At 42.7% G+C, this 23,780-nt stretch overlaps 1 protein-coding gene across 2 annotated transcripts in view; it reads right to left on the bottom strand.

Annotated features, from left to right (window-relative positions):
* Nucleotides 1-9,551: 9,551 nt before the first annotated feature.
* PCSK1 (proprotein convertase subtilisin/kexin type 1) overlaps nucleotides 9,552-23,780 on the bottom strand; it is a 31,483-nt gene continuing 17,254 nt past the window's right edge. For both annotated transcript variants that reach the window (XM_042788037.1, XM_042788036.1), the window contains 7 exons: nucleotides 22,520-22,732; nucleotides 21,218-21,318; nucleotides 20,030-20,263; nucleotides 18,376-18,533; nucleotides 16,206-16,339; nucleotides 14,218-14,379; nucleotides 9,552-12,697 (listed from right to left, as the gene is read on the bottom strand). In XM_042788037.1, coding sequence (XP_042643971.1) covers nucleotides 12,335-12,697; nucleotides 14,218-14,379; nucleotides 16,206-16,339; nucleotides 18,376-18,533; nucleotides 20,030-20,263; nucleotides 21,218-21,318; nucleotides 22,520-22,732 — 1,365 coding nt within the window. In that variant the 3' untranslated portion in view covers nucleotides 9,552-12,334. The remainder of the gene's footprint in view (nucleotides 12,698-14,217; nucleotides 14,380-16,205; nucleotides 16,340-18,375; nucleotides 18,534-20,029; nucleotides 20,264-21,217; nucleotides 21,319-22,519; nucleotides 22,733-23,780) is intronic.

Here is a 23,780-nt window from a genome sequence, read left to right as displayed (position 1 = left end):
GGAGCCCGTCGGGGTGCTCAGCTGTTTTGGAGAGCATCGTGGTGCTCAGCTGCTCCATCCCGAGCACCTCTGCCCCTTCCAGGCTTCAGAAAAGAGCCGTAAAAGGGGTGGCGACGGACCCGGCCGGCACGATTTCTGGAAAAATCTTGGAAGTGCACAGCTCGGCAAAGCCACGGGCGAGGGGGCCACGGCCAGCGCTGGTGTCTGGGGAGGTGTGGGAAGGCAAAATGCAGCTCAGAGCACCGAAACCACGGCTTCGCCTGCCAAGCAAAGAAAACCCAACCCTCACCAAATTATTCGGGCCGTTGCACATGCAGAAATTCCCACGTCTGAGGCGATAAGAGCAATATGACTAAATTCTAACAAAGGCGAAAACCCATAAAATCTTACATAGTTAGCAAGATGGTAATAACAAAACATTAGTACCTGCTTGAAAAAAAAAAAAAAAAAAAAAAAGAAAAAAAAACATCCTTACACAAATCAGGCTTCTAATTCATTTGGGCTCAGAGAGGCAGAGTCACAGCATGGAAAGAGTATTTCTAAGCAGTTATAGGTGGTTACAGACTGGTCATATAGTTCAGGTAATGCAGGAGGCATAGTTTATACCTCCAGATGCCCTGGAGGCAGACTGCAGCCCACCCACCGCACCAGATGAGCAGCTTTCCATTAGCCAGCGCTTGCTGCATCCCCTGGAAAACCTGAATCCTCTAGAAAACCTGCAAAGGGATCAGCCCCCCCCCTGTGACACAGGTGCTGTTCTTCAGCTTTTATCTGCCACCGTCTTTTGCAGGGTCAGACCTCACTTATTTGCAGATGACAGCATCCCCCAACGCGGCCTCGTGCATTGCACGTGGGCTTTCACGGGCACGTGGCTAGCACAAATCGCGGCAGGGATTTAATGTGCAGGAAAAGGAAGGGCACTTGGGACCTGAAACCTCATGGGCAAGTTGCTGGTTCAGGATTTGAGCCAAAGCAAGAATTTGTTGTTGTTTTCCCATTTGATTAGCCCTAACCCCTTGTTAAAAACTTTTTTAAGGTTCCTGGGCAAATTCAGCAAATTCTTCCTGACAGTGCTGTCAGATAATTCAGGTATATCACAGTTCCATGTCCAGTACGCCCACCTCTGCTTACCCAGCTCTGAATTTCAACAGAGCCATAGCAGTGCAGCAGGATGAAGGGCGGTACCCCACATCTCCACGCTGCTGCAACAAGACTTTTAAAATTCTTAAAAGCTCAGAATATAAGGCAGAAATCCCACAGGGTGTTTCTTATCTCAGCGGGGCCACGAAGAATGAAAATTAAAGCCTGTAAGAAGTATTCCATTGACGCTCACAGGAAAAATTAGGTCCAGCAAAGAGTTAATTACTCCACAGAATAGGAGCAAGGAGGAAGTCTCTGGTGCTGTTGGCTATTTCTAATGTCAGAGATATGTGCCTGACAGGCTCAGCTCCCACCAGAGCCAGCTGGGAAGCTCGGGAGCGGTACCAGCGTGGAGCCCGACCCTCTGATCCCTGTCAGCAGGCAGAGCTGCCGGAGCAGAAGCCTGCGAAGCTCGGCAGACCCAGTGGCTGCTCATCTCCTCCGTTCCTTGTCCCAAACTCCCCCTTTTGCTTTCCAGAAGGGAGCAGGAGCCTTGCTGCCTGCGGCAATGCACCTCGGCCCCCCGCGGCCACTGCACGAGGTGAGATGTTGCCTGGCTAGAGACGGTCCTAGGGAGGTCCCTGGGTCTTCTCCAGCTTTCCTGTGAGGTCTAGGGCTCTGTGACAGCCGGGTCCTCACGGTCACCCAGCTGCGGGCAGAACCAGCTGCTCCGGTGGGCTCTGGGGAAGCGAACACCACTCCTCCCCAGCTCACTCTCTCCGGGGGACATGCTGGAACCCCTTTGTCCGCAGTAGGTGATGCACAGTGTTGGCAAGAAGCTCCGCTGGGAACCTCCAGCAGTTCCCATGGGTCCCTTTTCAGATGATCTCCAGAAGGCAAGAAGGGACTGGTGGAGGGACATGCCCATCCAAAACTGCTGACCATGAGAGGCAGACCCCGCCCTAGCAGAGGAGCAGCAAAGGCAGTGAGGGACTTTATTTGTCTGGATGTTGGTGCGATACGGTGTCTCTGCCTGTCCTGAGCAGAAAGCAGAGTTCTGTGGAGGAAGGTGCTGAGCAGCTCCCAGGGAGCAAGAGCTTGCAGTCTTTCCGTTCACAGCAGAAGAAATCAAGTATTTCTTGCCAAGAAAATCCCCGAGGCTGATTGTGATTCTTCAGAAAACAAAAAAAAAAAACACGTCTTTGCACGCGAAGGATCCTGACAAGATTACCAGACGTGAATGCCATAAACACAGGCATGGTCTTTGACACTCCAAATGGTAAAGAACAGCTATTGGGCAACCTGACAGAGAGGAGTTGTGATTATTGCAATTATTGCCAGACTGGCTGGGTCTACATGCAAGGAGAAGTCTCTGCCAAAGCATCTCACCGTTGCACCGTCACCCATGTCCTGCCTTCACCCTTCATCTCTCTGCATTCTGCAACAACTCCAACCCAAGCAGAGTAGGGACTGTCCCACACAACCTCTCTGCCTGATGCCTCACACAGCACGGCTTCGTTCTGGTCAAGTTGTGTTTATCTTCATGAACCCAGAGTATTATTATGCGGAGAAAAGCACTGCTGTGGGTTCATATGTTACCTAAACGTAAAAATCCCACAAATAACATTTTAATCTGGCTGAGGGGCTTCCAAGCAACCTGTTTGTCAGCGGTGGTAGTCAGGGCATGCCAAGAATAACCTTGAATCAGGATGTTTTTCAACAGCAGTCACACAGATGGCACAGCAAGCTACTAAACATGCGACGTGTCTGAAGATGACTCAGCCTTCCCTTCTTTCAAGAGGTGAACTTGCCTCTCCTGTGTTACTTTTCTGGCTAGCTGAAGGGCTAGTGCTCATCTTTCTCCTGGCCATCTGCAGGCTGGAAAAAATTAAAACCTGGGACAGCTGGTGGAACAAGGGAGCTGTGGCACTGCTCTCCAGTTGCTGTCTACGAATAAGCATGAAGCATCATCACTGAAGGAAAACTAATGGTACCCAAGAGAGCAGTTAGTGATGCTTATCTTGATAAGGTTTCTTTTGCTTTATATAGAGACACCTGCCTGCTTGTATGTGTAGGTTAACAGTAATTCTAGAGGAGAACGGCCATTATCTTCAGGCTGGGTAGTTCTGTTTCACATCTCACAGCTCTTGGCTAATTTACAGCTTTCTAGTCCTGGGGATCCCCTTATTTCAGGTTGGTTAAAATCTGCAGTCTGCCTTGGCACCTGAGAGAGAATCAATAAATTCCCACATGTTACAGGACCTGCGAAGCTTGCACACAATGTGTAGAACCTATTGATGGTAATGAGACTTAAATGCATGAAATGCTGTGCTTTGACATTAATTTCACTTCATTAAAAAGGCACTGGAAGCCAAAGCACATTGTTGCTATTTAAACGTAGGAGACAAGAAATGTTTGGACTGCTAGAACATCTTGGTGAAAACATACACCAGGAAAACAAGTGCTTTTCAGGTATAATTTGTTCTGTTAGGAGAATCTATATTAACTACACTGACAGCATCACTGTTTCACTGATGATAAGTGCACCCAGACAAGCCATACCAGAAAACACTGCCCAGCACAGATGAAATCTTAGCTGACTGTAGGTAGGGTGGTGAACAGCAGAGAGAAATTACTTCTTATTTGGGCATTTTGGTAGGAGACTTTAGGTTGGACAGGGCTGGTTTGGACCCAGGTGAAATACCAGCCCGCTTCCATCAACGCTGTGAGAATTACTCCAGGTTTCACAGGTTATTCAAGCTTTCCCAGGTTACAGGAAAAGATGCATTTTTGCTAAGTTTTTGTATGTCGTGATCAGTTCCATGCAGGTAGCCTCTAATGGAAAATCACCTTCAACCATTCCCTGAGGGTCGAGGGCAAGGAGAGTGCCTCCCTAAAGCGAAAATGTATAAATGTATAAAGCTTTTTTAAAATGTATAAAGCCTGTGAGGTTGTTAACTCTCTTTCAGCTTTTTGAACAGGCTGAGTGATAGCAGTACTACCTGATGAAAACAAAAAGCATGAGCAGATCAGCTCTGTTTGTGACTTGGGAAAAGAAGAGCTGCTCGGGCCTTGCAAGGAGACAGAGTGAGCTAGACATCAGCCTTTTTTATGTGCAAGGTGCAGTGCAGTAAATTAAATCTCTTCCCCTTCCACCGTTACTTCCACCCACAGAAAGAAACTAATTGTATGACTCTGCACACTGCAGATGCAAGCAAACAGGAGACGTTCGCAGGCTTTGTGCTAACAGAAGATGATTGCACTCAGTGCATAATCCCCTAGCCACACTCTGCAATCCATACAGGGATATTTTGTTCCAGAGAGATGCAGTGCAGGCTGGGGTTTAAAGAAATCCTAGACAAATTAGGTCCTTAGGTGCCACTGAAAGGTGAAGGAAGCTGGGCCCCAACTTCTTTCTGTTTCCTCTTAAAGTTTCAGCAATGACACAGTCCTCCATCAGCCCATTTTTGGAAGAATAATAGGTTGTGGTCGTGCTTCAGATCAGTGTGTGTAGGGCTTCTGAGTAGGGCAACAAGCTGAGGTGGCACAACTGCCGTCAGCTTCCCCGAGAAAAGTAAACACTGAGCACCTCTAAAGGTAAGCACGTGTTGATGAATATTCCTAAAAATGGTTAATGGCTTAGACTCTCTGTTAGTATAAAATTACAGGGGTGAAGTCAAGGAACTGAGCTGATTAACCCACCGGGCAGAGCTGATGAACCTGGAAATGCCGGGCTTTGGGTTTTATAATTAGAATTCTGGTAGGAAAGGGAGACATGAGAGATCAAGAAAGCAATGAATTTTGTTACAAAACAAACCGTATCTGACTCATCAGCATGAGCAGCAGAAAGATCTTTAAAATTTGTCCTTTGAAGCCAGGGTAATGCAACTGAAAATTGCTTGAATAAAGAGAGTGGAAAACCACAAAATTCACTTTTTCTTTTCTGGGTCTGTTTCCAGTCTAGTCTGTCATCTCTTTCTTTTCTCTTCCTTTCCACTGCTGTGGAATAACACCCAACTAAAGTTATTTTCAGCTAGTGTCGTTTCTCAGGTACATGAGAACATTTGGAGCAAGCCTGTAAGGACAGCGGAGTTAGTCGAAATTTATGTCAAAGTAAGTAACAGCACATCTGTCTTCAGACAGTTCTTCGATCCCAATGCATTTGTACAGCATTACAATATGAAACTAAATTAATTTCTATAACATGCCGTGGTCTAGCTTGTTATTAAATGGGTCGTGTTCCCTGAACTTCCTAAGAAGACTAAGGTCACACTTGCTTGAAACGCCCAAACTTCTGAAATGTTTAGCAGGAACGTGGAGTCAACCTGTGTGTCAGCAAGGTCTGCAAACGCACAGGGCTCGCCTGGGGCTCTGTAAGCATCGCTTCCCCCGTGAGGGAGGGCTCGTATGCACTTCCCCGAGGGAAAGTGATTCACCATACCGGGTTGAGACCCCATGTAAGCAACTCACGAAACTCGGCTGCACACTGCATGGGAATCCAGGCATGACTCACGACACCCGATATAGAATTACAAGCAGACGTTTGCAATAACTAAGCAGAAGCTTAACATCACATCCCCTCACTCGGTGCAGGGGTACCCTGGAGAAGCAACCCTTCTGGATTCAGCCTAGCACTCAGGTGCTTGATCCCATACATAGGCTTAACCAGGACAGGAGAGCGATTTAAGCCGGTGGATAAGACCGACCACACTTTTAATGGTTTTATACCACCTGCAGCATGGGCTTAAATGACTTGCTAAACTAAGTTGTTTTCTGAGTTGATTTTCCTCCAGCCTGGGACGGGGCGGGTGGGGGGGGATCACAGATGCTCTTTATATAGAATAATCTTGGACCAAAATGGGAGACCCTTGTAAATTTTCCGTAGCAACCCCTGGCCTGGAGAGGTCCCCACTGCCTGAACGGGTGCTTATCATCTTCAGCCAAGCTTCTCAAACGCGCTGAGCGTCGGCACCCGGGGGTGCTCAGCACGTCCTGGTGGCAGGACGGGGGGGGGGACGAGGACACCGCTCATGCTGCCTAACTTGGGACAGGTACATGCAGAGCCTGGATTAGGCCTGTGATTCAGAAGTGAGCTGCTACCTGCTCCTGAGAGAGACTCCTCCGTAGTGTGATTCAGAACACCCTCAGGATCCTGTATGGATGTTCTAAAGGAGATTATTTATATTAATCTTAAGTGAAATCCAAAGAAATATTCAGAGTACTATGAATACTCTTCCCTAAAGAATTTCAAATTTGATGCTAAAAGCCATGAAGGAATTTTTGACAACAGTGCTTAACAAGACACAGGATCCAGCATTTACAGTGCCTGATACAATACTTACCCGTTGTCTTACAAAGTCATCATTACTTAACCATCTAAACTGTTCAAAGCTCCCTACAGAGTTACGGATTTCTTTTTGCATAGTAAGAGTAAGGTAATTTTTCCATTAGTGTAACTGCAGAAATGCAGAATTCTTTGGCAAAATGTACCTCAGCTGTTAAAAATATTATCAGATGAACAAATCTCCCTTTCTCCTCTGCCCCTCTCCAAGGCAACCACCTGCATCATCAATACTACTGTGATGCAAAATCTAGGCTGAAATTTAGCTTTAAACACTTTTCTAGCAAATGAGTGCTGCGGCTTCTTCCTTCTTGCTGTGTCTGCTAGCAGTGGCTATGCTCTGCCATCAAAGAGGGTGTACATGGAGTCCTGTAAACACGTACGTACATTTTTTTTTTTTTATGTAAAGGTATGAGCAATGAATTGCACTGATCTCAGCCAGATGGATGGAAGTCACTGGGTAAGCAGTGGTTTTAACATCGACAGGCATTTTTAGAAAAGTTTCGGTCAAGTATGGTGCACCACTCCAAAGCGGGGTGATTGAAATACGGTATAAAAGAGGAGACACTCATAGCTGCAAGTTTTTCCTAAATCCCCGGTTTTCAGCATGAGGACACCCTCACAAGCTGCGGGTTAGCGTGAAGGTAACTGAGCTGCCTACTGAGCTGCGGTACCAAACGTCTCCTGGACCTCCTGGACGTTTGCGATGCTCTGCCTCGCACCATCGGCTGTCCTTAGCGCAGGACTGATTCGCTGGGTCTAATAAAGCTGGCATATGGCTCTCCTCTCCGCCTGACCTTTATGGGTCTGCCTCACATAAACCCTTCGTGCACCAGCGTATGCAAAGCTGCACGGCCTCACCTCTAAGTGCCTTCCCTTATCAGGATATATGGCCCCGCATTATGCTGCATATTTATGATTTGAAACACTGGCTGATAACGCCGGCATAGTCAAACAAAGCGGTACATGTGACAGCAACCGGTTCATTTGCTTTAGGGAAAGAATATGACATCAGAAAGAAAGAGATATATGCTCGGCTACATTTGATTGGAGGTAGTCAAACAGCCGAAATGATATAACCATTAAGATATATTTTCCTGATAACTATCCATATTCACATATTATCTATTTATTTTTCTCTGGTATCTTAGTGGAACTTGGAACATGTTTGACCTATTTTTTTCCACTGGGCATTTACTGTGTTGCTGGAAGCAAAATTCCTCGTTCTTTCTGGTTGCATTATCCTCATAAATTGCAATAAGAGAAGCGTTATTTTTGTGAGTACTTGTGTCATTAAATAGCAAAATGTTTACCGAAATGATCTCTATTAGTGCCTAGTAGGGTTGCAGTTTGAGCCTTTTCGGTCCACAGCCAGAAATATTCGTGAACTGAGTAACTGAATCAGAGCAAAACACACATTTCTAGAGTTGTCCCCTTCTAAAACGTGGCGGTAAGTGGCACGGTTCCTGGGAGCCCTGGAGAGGGATTTCCTGAAAGGGAAGATCTGATCTTGCACTGCAGATATTCTGTATCTGCAAAAAGTGAAAAATGGTGTTGCATAACAATGACTAGGGTTTTTCCCGTAATTTTTAAACCGTGGTTATTCTCAGAGCTGAACTAACCCGCGCGCCAACTGTCCCTAGGCTCGTGCTGTCTGGAAAAGTCAGGCGGTGGAGGTGGGTTTGCCGTTTTGGGGGGGACGGCGCGGCTCCGTGCTGCCCTGATGCGCGTGGAGCCGAGCGCGGCGTGAGGACAGAGCTGCTCAGCATCCCTCAGAGGTTTCCCCGGCCCTGGATGGGCTCTTCTCGTAAACAGACTACATCCACTCCTGACTGATGGTACTAAGATAATTCTGAAGCCACTATTGTGCTGGGAAAGCTCCCTTTATTCTCCTAAAACACTCTCTTTTGACTGAAAATGCTTGCGATTGTTTTCAGAGTGGAGTGACTTTGGGAGAGGTAAGAAAGAGGACACTTCGTTTGAGAGCTAGATTTCCAAGTTTGGAGCTAGAGGATGTGACTGACCCGGGACTCTGCTTGGATAACTCAAAACAGCTAGAGCTAGAAAGCTTCAGTGCAGCCTGACGCTTGAAAAAGCAAGCCACCATGAGAGTAAATCCATTGTTTAGTGTGGAAGCTAGTTAATATTGCTTGAATGCTGACTTAGATTTCTTCTTTTTATGCTACTCCAGAAATCCATTTTCTATGCAGATTTACTAAAAACATTTTTCTGCTGTGGATACGTAGCTTATTGAAAGCACAGAAAGTGTTTTAATCATCCTTACAGCATTTGACAAAGCAGGTTGTATGAGCAGTACTTAGCTGACGCTTGAGGAGCAAACTAAACCCAAGCACGACCCGTCAGCCCTCGAGAAGTTCAAGCTTTGGAAATCAGACTCGTTCATCTCTGCAGAATTTTTTCCTAAACACGACGTCCAACAGTGGGAGGAGGGGGTTCCACGGGGACGGCTGCACCTTTCTGGTGACTCCGGGGCACCAGCGTAGGTCAGAGCAGCCCAGGGAACACCCCAAATTGTGCGCACGGGCACGAGGTGCCCGCAGAGCCCAAGCCTCTCTGCAGCAAAGCAAACAGCCGCCCCTAAAAAGCAGTTCTCCACAATTATTTCCAGTGTATAAGGGCATATAAGGGCTTGTTTCTCTACCGGCTGCAAATGCGGGCAGTGGAGGGGGAGAGGAACCAACAAATATTTTAACTGCTGCTGCTTTGGTGCAAGGAAGTGAAGATCTGCGTATTCAATTTGACTCCCTGACTCATTCTGCTGTATTATTTCACGGTAGTGCTTCCGACACACGCGTTTGTATGTGAAATAGGCAGAATTTTGTAATTCAGAGCCACCAGTTCTGAATGACAGACAGTGCTGCTGCCACTGCTGCCCGCAGCAAATCTCACTTCAGCTGCAGTGGCGAAAAGTCAGCGCTCCGGTTCTCCTGGTGAAGAAACCCTCTGCAGGGCTTCATTTTCAATAAATTGCGCATTTTCTTCACCCAATCCCTGGTTATTTCCTCAAGCCATTATTTTGAATGCTAAACTATATTTCACGGACCTTTTAAGTCAACAGCTTGACTTTGTCTTACTGTTTTCTTCACAAATTTTAAGACCACACACTGAGCTCTGCTAACACACTGTATTATGCTACTAGTAGACAAATTTTAACATCACATCACATACATGTTGCAGTTGCTGTTGGAACATGCCTTTTAAAAAATACTTTTATTGGATGAAATTGTCTCTTTCCCAAGAAAAATCTGGTTCTTCAATAGAATTTATTATGCCTTTTAAAATTCTGTCTGTTCAATAAAATCTTTGCTCTATTATAAATACCTGTAACGAAAATATAATTTAAAATTCTGAGAGAAAACATTTTTTTTTTTCCTTTTACATTTTTCACAAAACCCACACAGGCACCAAGGAAAGACTAACAATAAAAATAATTTACTCCTGTACAATCTACTCTGGGTTGGAAACATTCAAAAGATAGATCTTAAACTTGTCTTCTGATGAAACTTTGGCTACAACATGAGAACTGATCTTAAAACAAAGGAGGGCCCTATGTTTTCCATCCGTTAACTCTGAAAACTTCTTTCAAGGGCTGATTGAGTGTTGCTAGTGCTTTCCTTGCTGTAACACCCCTGAATGAGGACTGGCTAAAATCGCAGTTATCTGAGGGAACCAGCCTCTGAGCTTCATTGCACAGGGCTAAAAGTGGTCCTGACTCACCAGATGGGAATATTTATCGTGGCGATTAAGTCCCCATTCTGAAAATTAAACATTGGTGGTAATAAGTTAGTGCTCTCACTCTGCGATAGCAGCAATTAGACATTTTTATGTTTTGCTTGTTCAGTAGTTCTGTATTGCCAGAAAGCCTGTGTGTTGAAAGGACGGCACAAGAAAGCTTTCTGATTTGGGCCACTTGCAGGGATTTTTTTAATCACTTCTCATTCCAGGCAAATTTCTTATTAGAGAGGGAGCGACTCAGTGTAAGAGACATTCAATAGTGGAGTTGTTATCTTTGAAGTATGGACTAGAAATATGGAAGAATTCTTCAAACCAACTAAGCTTAATCTATCTAAAGCTGGCAAAAAAGCAGACTAAGCCCAAGACAGACATAAAACCATCACAAAGAATGAATAATCAGAGATTTTTAAATTTTAAGTTTGGTAAAACAATTTCTAAAGTTGTCTTTAAAGCAGTCCCTTTTTCCATAGAAGAAGACTTAAGTGCTATTACAGTAAATAGATTTACCTTAAAATTACAGAATTTAGTGTGAAGTTTGAAAAATCTCTATCTGAACTGAGGAATTATGAGCAAAATGCTAAACTCTTGTCTTGCGTCATTTTAAGAAATAGACAGTGAAGGAGAATCAAACATTTCTACAGTCTCTGGAAAACACATTTCAATAGTAGATGAGAAAGAAAAGTAAAAATCAGTCAGCACTTGTTTGGATTACCTCTGGCACTGCAATGAGGTAAATATCCCCTGGGAATCTTCATTCCCTTGTTCTAGATCCCCTCCAATTTGTGAGCAAACACTGCATTTTTTTTATTTTTTTTTTAATTATAAAATCATATGTCAAACTTGACTCTGACTTTAGAGAGGTATGTGTGGAAAACTGTTTGTCTAGCATCCTGCTAATGTTAGAGAGCCGCCCGCCCCAGCTGCTTTCTGACAGCCACCTCTGCTCCCTCCTCTTCCACCTCCTCCTTCCTTCTATTCCTCTCCCTCCTCCATATTCCATTCACTCTTTCTCTCCATTTCTGAGGCCCTTCTCAGGGCATTTCTTTTACTAATCTCACACCTCTCCCCATCCTTTTTGCCTTAACTTCCTAGATATTTGGGAAAGGTTACAATCTACCACAGGCACTCCAAGATCCAGTCTTTAAGTGGGCTTTGCTGGTACAGTTGTCCTTTCTATTCCCCTTTGGTCACAGTTCAAGGAAAGGACAAGGTGATCTCAGCTTTGTTGTCCTGACTACTGCGGACATAGGCATCTCAGAAGGCGTTTATATTACTTAACTTTAGAAATCTAACTGAGGCTCTATAGGTAATTCAGAAGCAGTGTAAAGACCAGCTGAGTGCCCTGAAGTGCTACCTATAGGAGCCTCTGTCTTCATTAGCTACATATAGCCTAGAAAGACTAGGCTCGTAGTTCAGGCACTTCACTTAGGTAAAGTTAGGAGGTGAGAATGCCACCCCGTGGTCTGGGATGCCTCATCTGGGGCTCTTTTATGTTAGTGTATGTCCCTCTGTAGTCTAAATCATGAATAACTTCATCAGTGTCCACTGATGCTCCAATCCAGCTCCAGCCTCCCAGCGACTCCTTTACAGGAGAACAGAGGGGTAAGGGAGCATTGCTGTTTGGAGAAAGAACAAAAAAGCTATGACAGAAGCAGTACTGGCTGCATCTGCTAAATCTGGAATTAATGCCAAATGTAAGAAAGACTGCAATATTCATTACAAATTCAGGGATGAGAGTATCTCCCCATAGCTCTGGCAGTTTGGTTCAAAGCTGCTTGGTGATTCAGGTTTTGAATCCTACTGTATGCTAAGTGAATAGGGGGGAAGAATAAGTAACATGAAAATTGTTTAAAATAGAGCATTAGGGTTTTCAGGGGAGTACTATTGCATTTCATGCCTGAGGGGGGGGCAAATCTACTCTGATGGTAATGAAGAAAAGCTTTGAAAAAAGCTATTACTAAAAAGCATCAGTTTACTGCCTTATCCTCCCACACCTGTTTTTTCCCTTCCTTGATATTTGTATTAAATATAAAGCAATCAAAGCAGCAATCACACAACTAGAGCATACAACAGACTTCTGAAAAAAAAAAAAAAAAAAAAAACTACAGGTGGGGTGGGGAGAATGAATATTTCCAACTCAGTGCCATAGCCTATAGTTTAGTTTCCTTCATTTATAATATCAACCAAGGCTTGCAGCAGTCTATCATCTCTATGCTTATATGGTTTGGCATTGTAAAAAAGATCAACGTAGTCACTGTACAGACTTTCTTCTGAGTCTCTCAGCTGGGAGGGCTTGTTTAATTTTTCGAGGGCTTGATAGAAGTGTTCATATGGAATATTTAACTTCTCACTTGCAGTCTTCTTTGGCAGTCGCTTCTGAGCCATCTGTCTGCTGAAAGCACTTTGCAGCAAATGTAGCATAGCCTCTGATGGGATTTTACCTTCTGCTTTGTCACTGCTGCTGCCAGAATCTTCTGTGACTTTGGGTTTTTCACTCAGGTTCTCCTGTGTGGTATGGTCCTAGAATACAGATTAGCATAAAAAAGGTTATGTGTCAGTGAAAATCTGAATGGATTAAGATTTGCTCCGGTTAATGATTTCTCTGTGTGTGGGTAGATGCTATTTTTTTTTTCATTCAGGAGCCACTTAGCATCTAAAAAAGAACTAGATTATAATACACCAAAACTGTCTATCAGAAGGACTACATTGCAGAAAATATCAACCCCCCCCCCCACAGTGTAGGAAGTTATAAATTCAGATTCCACATTGGCAGGATACAACATGTCATTTTATAGCAGGATTCGTCCCTGTCTTTAGAGATATTTCTGGCTGTACTCTGGGACACGGCTCCTCAGCCGTCTGAAGGAAGCACGTGCGGCGGTGACGGCAGCTCCGCTTGTGCCCCACACCCGTGTGAGAAGGACAGATTTCATACAGCCCTCCCTGCAGGCGCTTTCACCCGGGACAAGACAGTGAAGGGTGGCTGAGGGGTGGCCGCGGGGCGTACCCTGGGACCCTCGGGAGAGCGATGCCGGGTACAGCCATGCAGGGAAGCTGGTGAGAAGCACCGTCTCCCTGCAGCAGTGGATGCTACGCCTCCCGTACTGACACATCAGCCTGTGGCCTCAGAGCTTCCTCATTGGCACTGGGATCATCTTTCTAACCGAACGCTCATCTTATCTTCACCTGTTTCTTACCGCCTCCACCCATCTTCGGCTACAGTACCCGCTGAATCCACACTCTTCCAATTTATTTTCTTGCACCTGGCTGCCACGCCTACGGACACTTACCTAATGTATTTAAAGACCATAATCATGTCTTCCTCAATACTCTCCTTCGTAACCTGGCTGAGGAAGGTCAATTTCACTATACTTTATGGATGTCCCAGTAATGGGGAGACAAGCTGGTGTGATGTGATTAGTAAAGTCTTGCGAAGTTGTTGACATGATCAAGCGCTGTGAAAACGTGCAGTACTACCACCCAGTGCATCCAGAAACCCACTGCCACCCTCACAAGCCTGGAGTATGTTTAGTATATTCTACCTGAAAGGTGCAGAAAGGGTGACAAAGGAGCTAGCAGCCACAGATCCCCTTAACCAAACCTTCTAAAGCAGCAAGTCCCTGACTTTTGTCACGACTCCTGCTGCTAACTTCCTTCCAAACTCCCTGGGAGCCCTCCAGCAGGCAAAGCTCCTTTTGGATGCAACGCTTGTTCTCACTAAAATTACAGAAATTTAGTGTGTCTCTCAGAGGTGTATTCCTCCCTCCTTGTACCACTCAGCTGCATTAGCTACTGAGTTCACTGCTTTAGTAGCAATATTCCCTTACCATCCCAACACCCTTAGATGTTAGCATATGAAAACAGAGACTAATAAAAATACCAGTTGCTGACACGGACAAAATTACCATACACAACTCATAAGTGGTCAGGAGCTAGATGAAATGAATAGAGAATGAATATGTGTTTTCTCACTGGGAAAAAAAAAATAATTTTCTTATAAATTGAAAAATACATAAGGAAAAAAATTAATGTAACACTACTTCTACAAAGTCTGTCATCTTCTCCACTCCTCTTCTGTCATTTTGCACAGTATTGTAGGATGTGTATACGCGTTGCTGCTTCATATGTTCAGGCTGGGTGGCAGTGCCATGCAAAATCAATTTCCAGCTTACAATCCTTCCTTCATTTTGTATTCTTCTGGACTAAAGGACAAGCATTGCATTAGCACAGGTTCTCAGGACATAAGAAGAAACAGGACAGTTGATAGCAAATTAACAGAAGTGACGAAAATAAATTATAAGGCTTTTAATATCTAAATTTAGACAATGATTTATAAGCACCAAAAGACAGACATATTAGACAGGATATATCAGAAAGTGGGATTGAGTGCAATGGCTTAACAATTCCAAATATGCACATTTTGATGCAACATAATTCTGAATTAATCATGTAAGCATCAGTGGAATTTTGTCATAACACGGAATGCTAAAAATTACCAAAGTAGTATTTTGTCTTATTGGTATTTATTCACTAAACCATTCCTTGGCAATTTCCTCACAAAAGTTACCACTGAAATAGTGATTTGGAATAATATTATGTAGTGGTGTACAACAGCAATCTGAAACACGGCATGTGGAAGTGAGAAACAAATGCTTTGTCCATGAGTTTTAGCGGCATTATTTAAATAGTAGAAAGTGGAAGAGACAAGTACAGAGAACACCGAAACTTTATTTTACAAAAGCTTCTTTCAGAATTTTTGCTCAGTCGTTTAGCGTCTGAAGACAGCTCCTGAAGCTCTTCTTTGTTAGAAGTCTATACTAAAGTTTACATGCACGACTTACATGACTCAAGTATGAGTGTACTCTGCACAGGAATCTGATTTCAGTTAGGGTCATTAATATGAAAACCTATTTCAGGAATCACAGAACCCCACAAGCTGAGGAAAGAGTGCATTACCTCTTGTGGACAAAAAGCTTGGTATATTGTAAGTTTCAGGAACCTCTCACTTGAAAATGGAAAATGAGAGATAATTACAAACAAAACGCTCTTCTTAACTTCATTCCAAAAAATGCGTTATATGGATTACAAAAAGCAGGATATCTGTAACCATGGGGTTATCTATAAGCCTGCAGTATTAGCACTACACTGTTGATAATAATATTTACTTCTACTGCCTTGTCCATCTGCTTAGTACTTGGCATTATTCTCCTGTTTACAATCTGAGGCCAACAGGGGTTGGAGGCTCAGTGCCTGGTAGGAAGCATTTAGCTTCTGGCAGGATCTGACCCCTAATGACAAGCTTATTAACAGACAACTTCAACGAAATTCTCCAGAGATGAGTGCACTTGATCACTCTCTCTTTGAATAGAATGGTTCTTCGGTTGCCTATCAAGCAGCTTTATTCTGGAGTCTCACTGTTGTAATCCATATCCCCAGGTGGTTTTAGTAAACTTATTTATTTCATATCTGTAGATTTCTTTGCTTTAATCCTTAAATGTTGTTCAGCAGTAATTACTCTAAGAAAGAATTTAGTGAAAGGTATACATCGGAATAGGTCTCTTGAGGTGACGAGAAATTCATTGATCCAAAAGGTTTTGAGTTAATGAAAATTATGGGCATGTACCAAGAGAAGACTAGATCTACGTTGTGTTCTTTTCTGCAGAAAAGCCTATTTTGCAGTTAATCGCATGTTAATTCGATTACATATTTCACTGCACGAATCACAGAAAATTATATTAAGTGATTTATTTCAGTGACGTGTTAATGTGAGGAAAACACAGGCATGAAATTCTTTTGACAGGTACATGTCTGTGAAATGAGGATGGTCCTTTGCATTTATGTAAAGAACAAGAAAATTTGACCCTATCTTTTCCCTTTAATCTTTAATCCGGATGGATATTTAGTTTGAATTAACTCTTGTTGTAGCTTGCTTACTGAGAGGACTCACTATTCAACATGCTTGGTAGTGCTTAGTGATCATTTTATCTGTCTGAGCTTCCAAACATAGCCAGTTAAGGTACATACTTACCACGTCGGTAATTCTTAGCACCCAGGTGCCTGTTGGATTCTCTCCCCATGTGTGAACAGACATGAAGTCCCAGTTCTTAAAGCCATTGGGAGATTTATCTCGCTCTCTCTCAGCCAGTAAGACAGTGCTGGTCCCTGTGATGGTGCAAGATCAACAGTAGTGACTGCTCATACACGCCCGCTTCTACTTTTCACATTGCTCAGACTGCACACGGTCTGGTGCATAGGTAACCTGGAAAATACACTATTTAATGGTGGCTTGTGGAACGGGAAATGTGCTGTTTCTGATCAGTGGTTCCTTTAACTATTTTCACAGCATTATTTAAGAACATAAAAACTACCACACTCGGTCATGCTAAAAAGGCACATGGTGCGTAGAGTTCAGTTTCTAACACAAATTTAAAGTAGTGGATGCACAAAAAGAAACATAAGAAATAGAGACCAGACACAGCCAGACTTTTCCACTGATGACCAGTTCAGGAAACTTCTTTTTCTTTTTGAAAGCAAACCAGCTCAGGCAGTGTTGTGAAACCAAGGCCTTATCCTGAATTCATGACTATGGGGTTTTTTTTGGTGACTGCATGTAAATTGTTACAGCCTGGAACTCCAACAGGGTGAAAAGCGTTTGCATTGTTATTATAATTAGAAAAATGCTCACAAAGTATTTCTGCAGCATTAGAGATTCTACTGCACAGTAGGAAATTTGTTGTGCTTGTTTGCATGTAAGAAGAGAGAAATGGAACTATATTTACATAATAAGGAGCAGAGAAGCCCCAGGGAGCCTGTCCACAAGCTATAAATATATTTAAAGGTAACACCGTTAATATAGAAAATGAATGACATGCATTTGGTGGTACTGTTTTGCAGAAAATTGGAAAAAAACAGCAAGAACCAAGGGAAAAAACAGTTTAACCGTGAAGACAACATGATACTATCATGGAGGCAAGCAGCACATGACTATTGATACCTCAGCTAGACCCACAGAAATACATACAAATATGAAGAACATATTACTGCCATCAGTCTTCCAGAAAGGGTGGTTGTTCTAAGATGAAGCCATGCTTCCTACATATTAGCAGCAGAGCAGTGTCTTGGGAGGGAAATAGCTCTATAGAACTAGAATGAGAGCTACTGTTGCTGTCACATCCATGTTGTACCCAGTCCATATAATTACTCCCAAACTAAAACTTATCTAAGATGGAATTCAATTTGAAAATACCACCAAGAGTCTAGGGTAGAACACCTGACAGCAACGTTGTTCCTGTATGACAAAAGATAAACTCAGAAAAGGAAGAATTAAGGTTAGGCTCAAAAGGAATCCCAGACAAGGTAGGGTTTGGAAATAAACTGCATGTACAGTCTCTTAACCCTGCTCTCTAGTGAGGTCCTGAAGTACTGGTATGAACTAGGCTCTAGTGGTTTATTATCTGTGAATTCCTAGATTAGCCTTTGATACCGGTAAAGTAGATCAGCCAGATGTCTAAATTCTTACCTGCAAGCTTGTCTTTTTTTTCTAACAATACCAGTTGTTCTAACAGATCTTAGCCTCTACAAAGCTGTTTATACTCATTCTCCTTTTCTTTTCTTTTTTTTTTTTTTTCTTTTTTTTTTTTTTTTTCTCCTTATGGTGTTATTTCAGGGCATTGTCAAGATACCTTGCCATATTCTGGCACATTTAGTATAGTTGTACTACGGTGCCTAACAGAGGCACTGTGTTTTTAAATACACCAAGGGGGAGACACAGTTACATGAAATATAGGGAGTCAGATTTCCTCAGTTTTCCATTAGTTTGTTAAATCACAGTAAGGCTGATAAGCACTATTGAACTATAATTTGCTGCCTGCCAGGAGCTCGCAGATTTTATAGGTCCTGTTGCCAGAATGAAAATGTATTGGAAATGGTGCCTTCATTTTCTGAAGAATGATTTTCAAAGCTCTTCTCACAAAAATAACCCTGAACACACAGAAGGCTGAAAAGGGGTTTCAGAGAACCAGTTCTCTAGTTCCCAGGATGCTTTGTCCTCACACTCACCTGCTGGAGGTCACTAGATTTGTCTAATGATATATTTAGCTCTTTTTAAACCACTGAAGAACACAGAGGTGGTTTCTAAAGAAAAAAAAAATGTTACACAGTACAGCAACACAGACAAAGCATATCTTTGCCTCCTGTACCTGATGGAGATGCCAGAGTGACATGAAGATCACCTCTACGAGAATACTCAATTGTTGCCTCAAGCTGCACATGCTCCAGGGATGCAATGGAGTTTTCTTGACCCTCACAGGCTTTTGTGGGAATTTCAATGATGACTTCCTCATTTGCTCTTAATAATCTGGCAAAATTACAGGAGTTCTTTGATTACTCACAGAAACTTTTTATTCTGCATCATTATGTGAATTGCAAATGATACATTTATCACCCATTTCAGAATGATGAGAAAGGAAGAAGTAAAGACAAAATCTCTTTTCATTATTTTTCTGAATGCTCCAGTAAAAACCATGGGAAGTTCTGGAAGCACAGATAATACTGAGGTGGACCAAGTGACAGGCACTGCATAAGACATAGTTGTGCTACACATCCTGGAAGCAAGCAAGCAAGTTTGATAATTAAGGGTTTCTGCCAGCCTTTCGTTGTCCCAGAAACCACAAAAAAGCAGTCTTTGCATCACAGGACTGTATCAGACTTGAACTTAGTTGCCTCATTCAAATATCCAGAGGAGCTGTTGTCGTGGGGCTAAAATATTGCAGCAGGCACAGCTGTTTTAACCCTTTGTAGTCCGTGCCATCTCAAGGAAAAAAAAAAAAAAAATCTTCTGTGCATTCTTTGTACCGAGAACTACTGTGCATTGCTTTCTCTGCACAATTTCCATTGCTTTAGATGAGAATGGTGTACCTAAATCTCCACATAAATAATTCTAAACTCAGAATTGTGGGATCTTTCTTTTTATAATGTAACATAGAGGACTGCAATAAAAATACATAAACAGCAAGTATTATATACATCAGTACTGCGTCAACACTCCGTGGAAAGGAGAGAGCTCATAAAAGCAAATTGATAGTAAAATAGCATAAATAGTAAGGTTACCCATCAGTGACACTCTGTAAAATGTTTCTACAGACAGACTTTTGGTGCACTCACACAGTATAACTTCAATCTTTGAAACAGTTGTATTTTTTCTAGACACAAATCTGTAAGTGAACAAGTGGAGACAAAACCAAGATATCCTTACTGATTAGCCAGCTTAGTGACTAACTATAACTTACCTGTACGTTGAGCTCAGTTTAGGCTCACTATGCTGGGAGCACTTGTGAATGTGACTGGTACGTCTTTTAAGTGAGCCTTTGAGACATTTCTGTTTCATAAGAGACATGCTATGGATGTGACTAAAGCTCAATATATCACCTTGATTTCAACATATGCTATGCCTGTCACAGGAGAAGAATTGCTAAGACTGATTAAGTGATGTTTTTCATAAAAAAAATCCCTTCAAGACCTTGGTATCTTTTTATTCATATTCTGATAGCAGTCTAAACATTCATATCTTATCTTATTGGGTTCAGTCTCACAGCATCATCCATCCATACACTGGCTGCGCAAGCAGACATAGTAATTTTTGTTAAGGCTTCATGCTAGTAATTTCCATCAGTCTTACACTAAAAAAGCAAGCAAACAAATGCTCCTTGCCTGCCCCTGAGCAATACAGTAAGGCAAAACCAAATTAATCAAAAGAAATCTCTTAGTCTGGTTCAGAGCAACCTGTGTAGAATACTGTCCTTCAGGCTTTACTAAATTAGACATAAGCTTCTTACTGCTAATGCAAATTCTTACCTTGGTTCAAAGCTTTTGTCTTTGACAATACACTCTCTCTTTTCTGGTACACCTTTCCATCTTTTGGGATCAGCTAAATCTACCAGTGCATTGGCATTGAGTAGTCCAAACCCAAATCGGCTGTTGACCATCAGTCCTGCTCCATTCTTTTTCCATCCTGGATTTCCAGCCAGTGGATCATACTCTGAGGTCCACACTACCAAGTGCTGCATATCTCTCCATGTTAGATTTGGGCTGTTGGGAAAACATGCCAGCTTAATTGTTTCAGGTCTATCAATTATTAGTCTGCAACAGAACATGCTTTGAATGCATACGGCAACACATTATTTTAAAATATATAGCACATCGCATGCCTATCTCTACAATACTTCTCCAGGTAGACAAGATTTGTGTAAATGAAGAATGGGTATCTAGCAAGATTAGAGTTCAATTCTTCAAAATTTTTCAGGCTTTTAAAGTTGACTAGCAAAACTAGTTTTTCCCACCAGTCTTTATGGGACCTGGACTTTAAAAATTCACCAGGTATTTGATTCTAACCCTCCCCTTTACAATATGGCCTCAAGTATCCTGACTTATGTCATCGAAGGAGCATGCAATAGAAAATGGAGCTGAACCTACACCATTCAAGTATTAAGCCTATGCCCCAACGCCTGCAGTGCTTTCTGTGATAAAGCCATTGTCCTGTCCTGTCCTGTCCTTTCTTACCCTCCCTAAGTCATATATTCTGACTGCCAGCCCTACAGGATCCTGTTCCCTGCCTGCTCTGACAGTCAAGCTTGGGCACCCTCCATTTTATGGATCATCACTGGCAGAAAAGGTTCTGTAAATTGACTAAAGACTTAATTTAAACTCCTGCAACCTACTGTCTTCAAATTACGTCCTCCCGATACATGTGCAGCTTCACTGCTTTTAAGTGCAATTGACCAGAACTCAGTAAACGACTGTTGCCAATGCACAAAATGGACTAAAATTCCTTGGTCATCACATTTCACTTACATTGTTTCTGCTTTGCTAGGAAGGCGTTGAGGCAAGGAGCTGCTTATTTTTGTCATCAGGCTGAGCAAGTCTGACTGACAAAAAGTGGAGCTGCAGCATGAGATGATGCCACTTTAAACAGACAACGTTTCAGGGAAGATGGTGGGGTGGCTGGGAGAGAGGAGTTTCAAAGGTAATTGTGTGACATCTTACTTTGCTTCCAGCGCTAGAGCAAAAATTCCTGCTGCCAGTGGTGCAGATGCAGAGGTCCCAGTGTGAGTCTCTGTACACTCATTGTGAAGATCAGCACTTGTCTGATGGAAAAACAAAAAAAGAAAAAAAAAGAAAACAAAAAACCACACAGATTGCATGGATAAACAGTTGTAAATACAGTCACATTGACACTCACAAACATTATCAGGTAACTTTTACGTGGTGCATATTACTGCATTCTTCACCAGCAGAAAAAGTGATGGATGTTTAAATCCATTCATATTTCAATCCACTATTTTAACTTCAACTATAATTTTTGTATCAAAACACTCTGTGTTGGAACAAAATACTCCCACACTGAATATCTTATTTTATTCTAAGGTTTCACAATAAGTGTTTCAGGCTTACTGGTGAATCATAAAAACAGATCATTGTGTTGGGCCTAGAACATTTAAAATTACTGCTTGCTAGAAAATTACTCATAGGATTAGTATTGGTGTTCTGCTCCCTCTTCAGCAGAAGAACTATAATTTGCAATGAAACATGTGCTTTATTTGGAAATTAAATACCAAACTCATCTGCCCATGTATCTACATCTCGGCTATGAAGAGAAGCCACTTAGAAAGGACTGGCTAACTTGGAATGACACGGTTTTAATCCCCATCAGTGTACTTTATTGTAAAATTAGCATCCACCAGGGCCGAACAGATATTCTAAGTACTTCACCATTTTTTTATCAGAGCAATTTTCTTCAGTACAAGTTATTTCTTGCACAGCTAATGAAGGTACACAGACTCTTACGCCTGCTTGATGAGTACACTTTAGGGGTTTGGAAACACTATTGTTGCTGTCGTGAGTGGGAACTCAGGGGCTGACAATCTTACAAAAGCTAATGGCAAGGTATACCAGAGGTACTGACTCATATGGTACACCAACTCCACAGGTTCTTTTTTTTTCTTTTACTCTAAATCTCTCTTCATCTGCCCTTTCTGAAGAAGGGAACCATATCAAACATCACGCAGAGACCTCTGTCGTACACAAACAGCAGACAAATTCAACATGCTGATTTAATTGCCTTGACACAATGATTTTGCTTAGCCATTGCTTTACAGTAGAAGATGTTCCAGGAATACAACCACTTACTGGATTACAAATCCCTCAGCGTTTCAAGGCAAAAGCACTAAGCACGTAACACACAACGTAAAGCAGGCGCTTGAAACCAAGCATTTAAGAGCTCTCACTCGTTATTTGCATATATCATACATTTCTATGTTCGTTCTGAATCTGGTAAAAACAACCTACAATTCTTTGGTCAGTATAATCCCCACTGCTGTATGCTGTGGCCAGAGTTGAAGAGCACTTCTCTGCATACCAGGGAGAAAGGCCTTGCTGAGAAGCACTGCTAATGGAGATGGTGTAGATACTATCGGTGTAACCGTCACAGTCACAGTTGTCACCCTGACGGCCTCCGTTCCCAGAAGCCCACACGAAAATGGACCCTTTCCCATTTCGGCCCTAGAGAAAATGGAAATCAGTGGTCATCGAAGACATCTCGGCCTCTGTAATGTATTCTTAACCACCCCTCCCTCGCAAAAAGCCTAACATATCGAACATTTTCAGCCAGAAAAGGATCATTTCCCATAAGCACCGTGTAAGACAGAGGCAGAAGAAACCAGCTACTTGAGATACCCTGCTTCACACCCCGCCGGTCTAGGTTTAGTGCTTCAGGTACAGCAGCTTTCCTCGGAATAGGTTTTTAAGTTAAAAACAGAGTCTGTGCTCAGCAAGTAAGTTTTCCCACATGCCGATGTTTTGGTCTCTGGGAAAAATGCCCATTTTTTTAAAGAAATGTCAAGTTTATCAGAGGTTATTTCCTGCAATCACCGAGGTACGGGCGAGCAGTATGAACAACGTACATGACATGACTTTTCCACCAATTTATTTTTTTTTTTGTGAGGAAGCCTTTCACAGCTGGCATTCGCTTGCTGAAACCCAGTGAACCAGCAAGCGCATCTGACTGAAAAGCCCTCCCTTCTCTCACGGGCCTGTGGGCCAGCACCACCAGGCTCCAGACGTAACCACATTCCTTCCCTGCTCCGGTCTCCAGCCTGTAATGAGGGAGCAGCAGCTAACAACTGATGCTGGCAGCTGACAGCACGTAAACCATCACAGCTATCACTGAGGAAATATGTATCACCCCAGCCAGTCTTAAGCTGTGATAGTCCATCAGAGGAAAAAAAAAAAAAATCTGTTTAGTATAAAGAGCAAAAATTCATATGTTGTTCATTATTAATATATGTACATTCACTGGGAACAGCAGCTGAAATACAGATTTTTATCGTTCAACTCAGATAAGATTTGAAGTTGCTTGTGCAAGTGCTGACACATTTGCAGCACTTAAAACATTAAAAACAAAGAAAAGTAAGCTCTACTGTCTGTGATACAGCTGTTAAAATGGGAAGAACGAGACATGTCAATTACAGAAAGTGAGATAGTGTCTTCCTTTGAGAACAAAGGCTGCAGTCCAGAAAAGCACTGGCATATGTAAACACCTGCTTTGGTT

Source organism: Tyto alba, unplaced genomic scaffold (assembly GCF_018691265.1).
Source record: "Tyto alba isolate M040663 unplaced genomic scaffold, T.alba_DEE_v4.0 Super-Scaffold_13, whole genome shotgun sequence".
NCBI lineage: Eukaryota > Metazoa > Chordata > Aves > Strigiformes > Tytonidae > Tyto > Tyto alba.
Note: the sequence above shows the minus strand (reverse complement) of the source record. Positions and strands in the feature narration are given on the sequence as shown.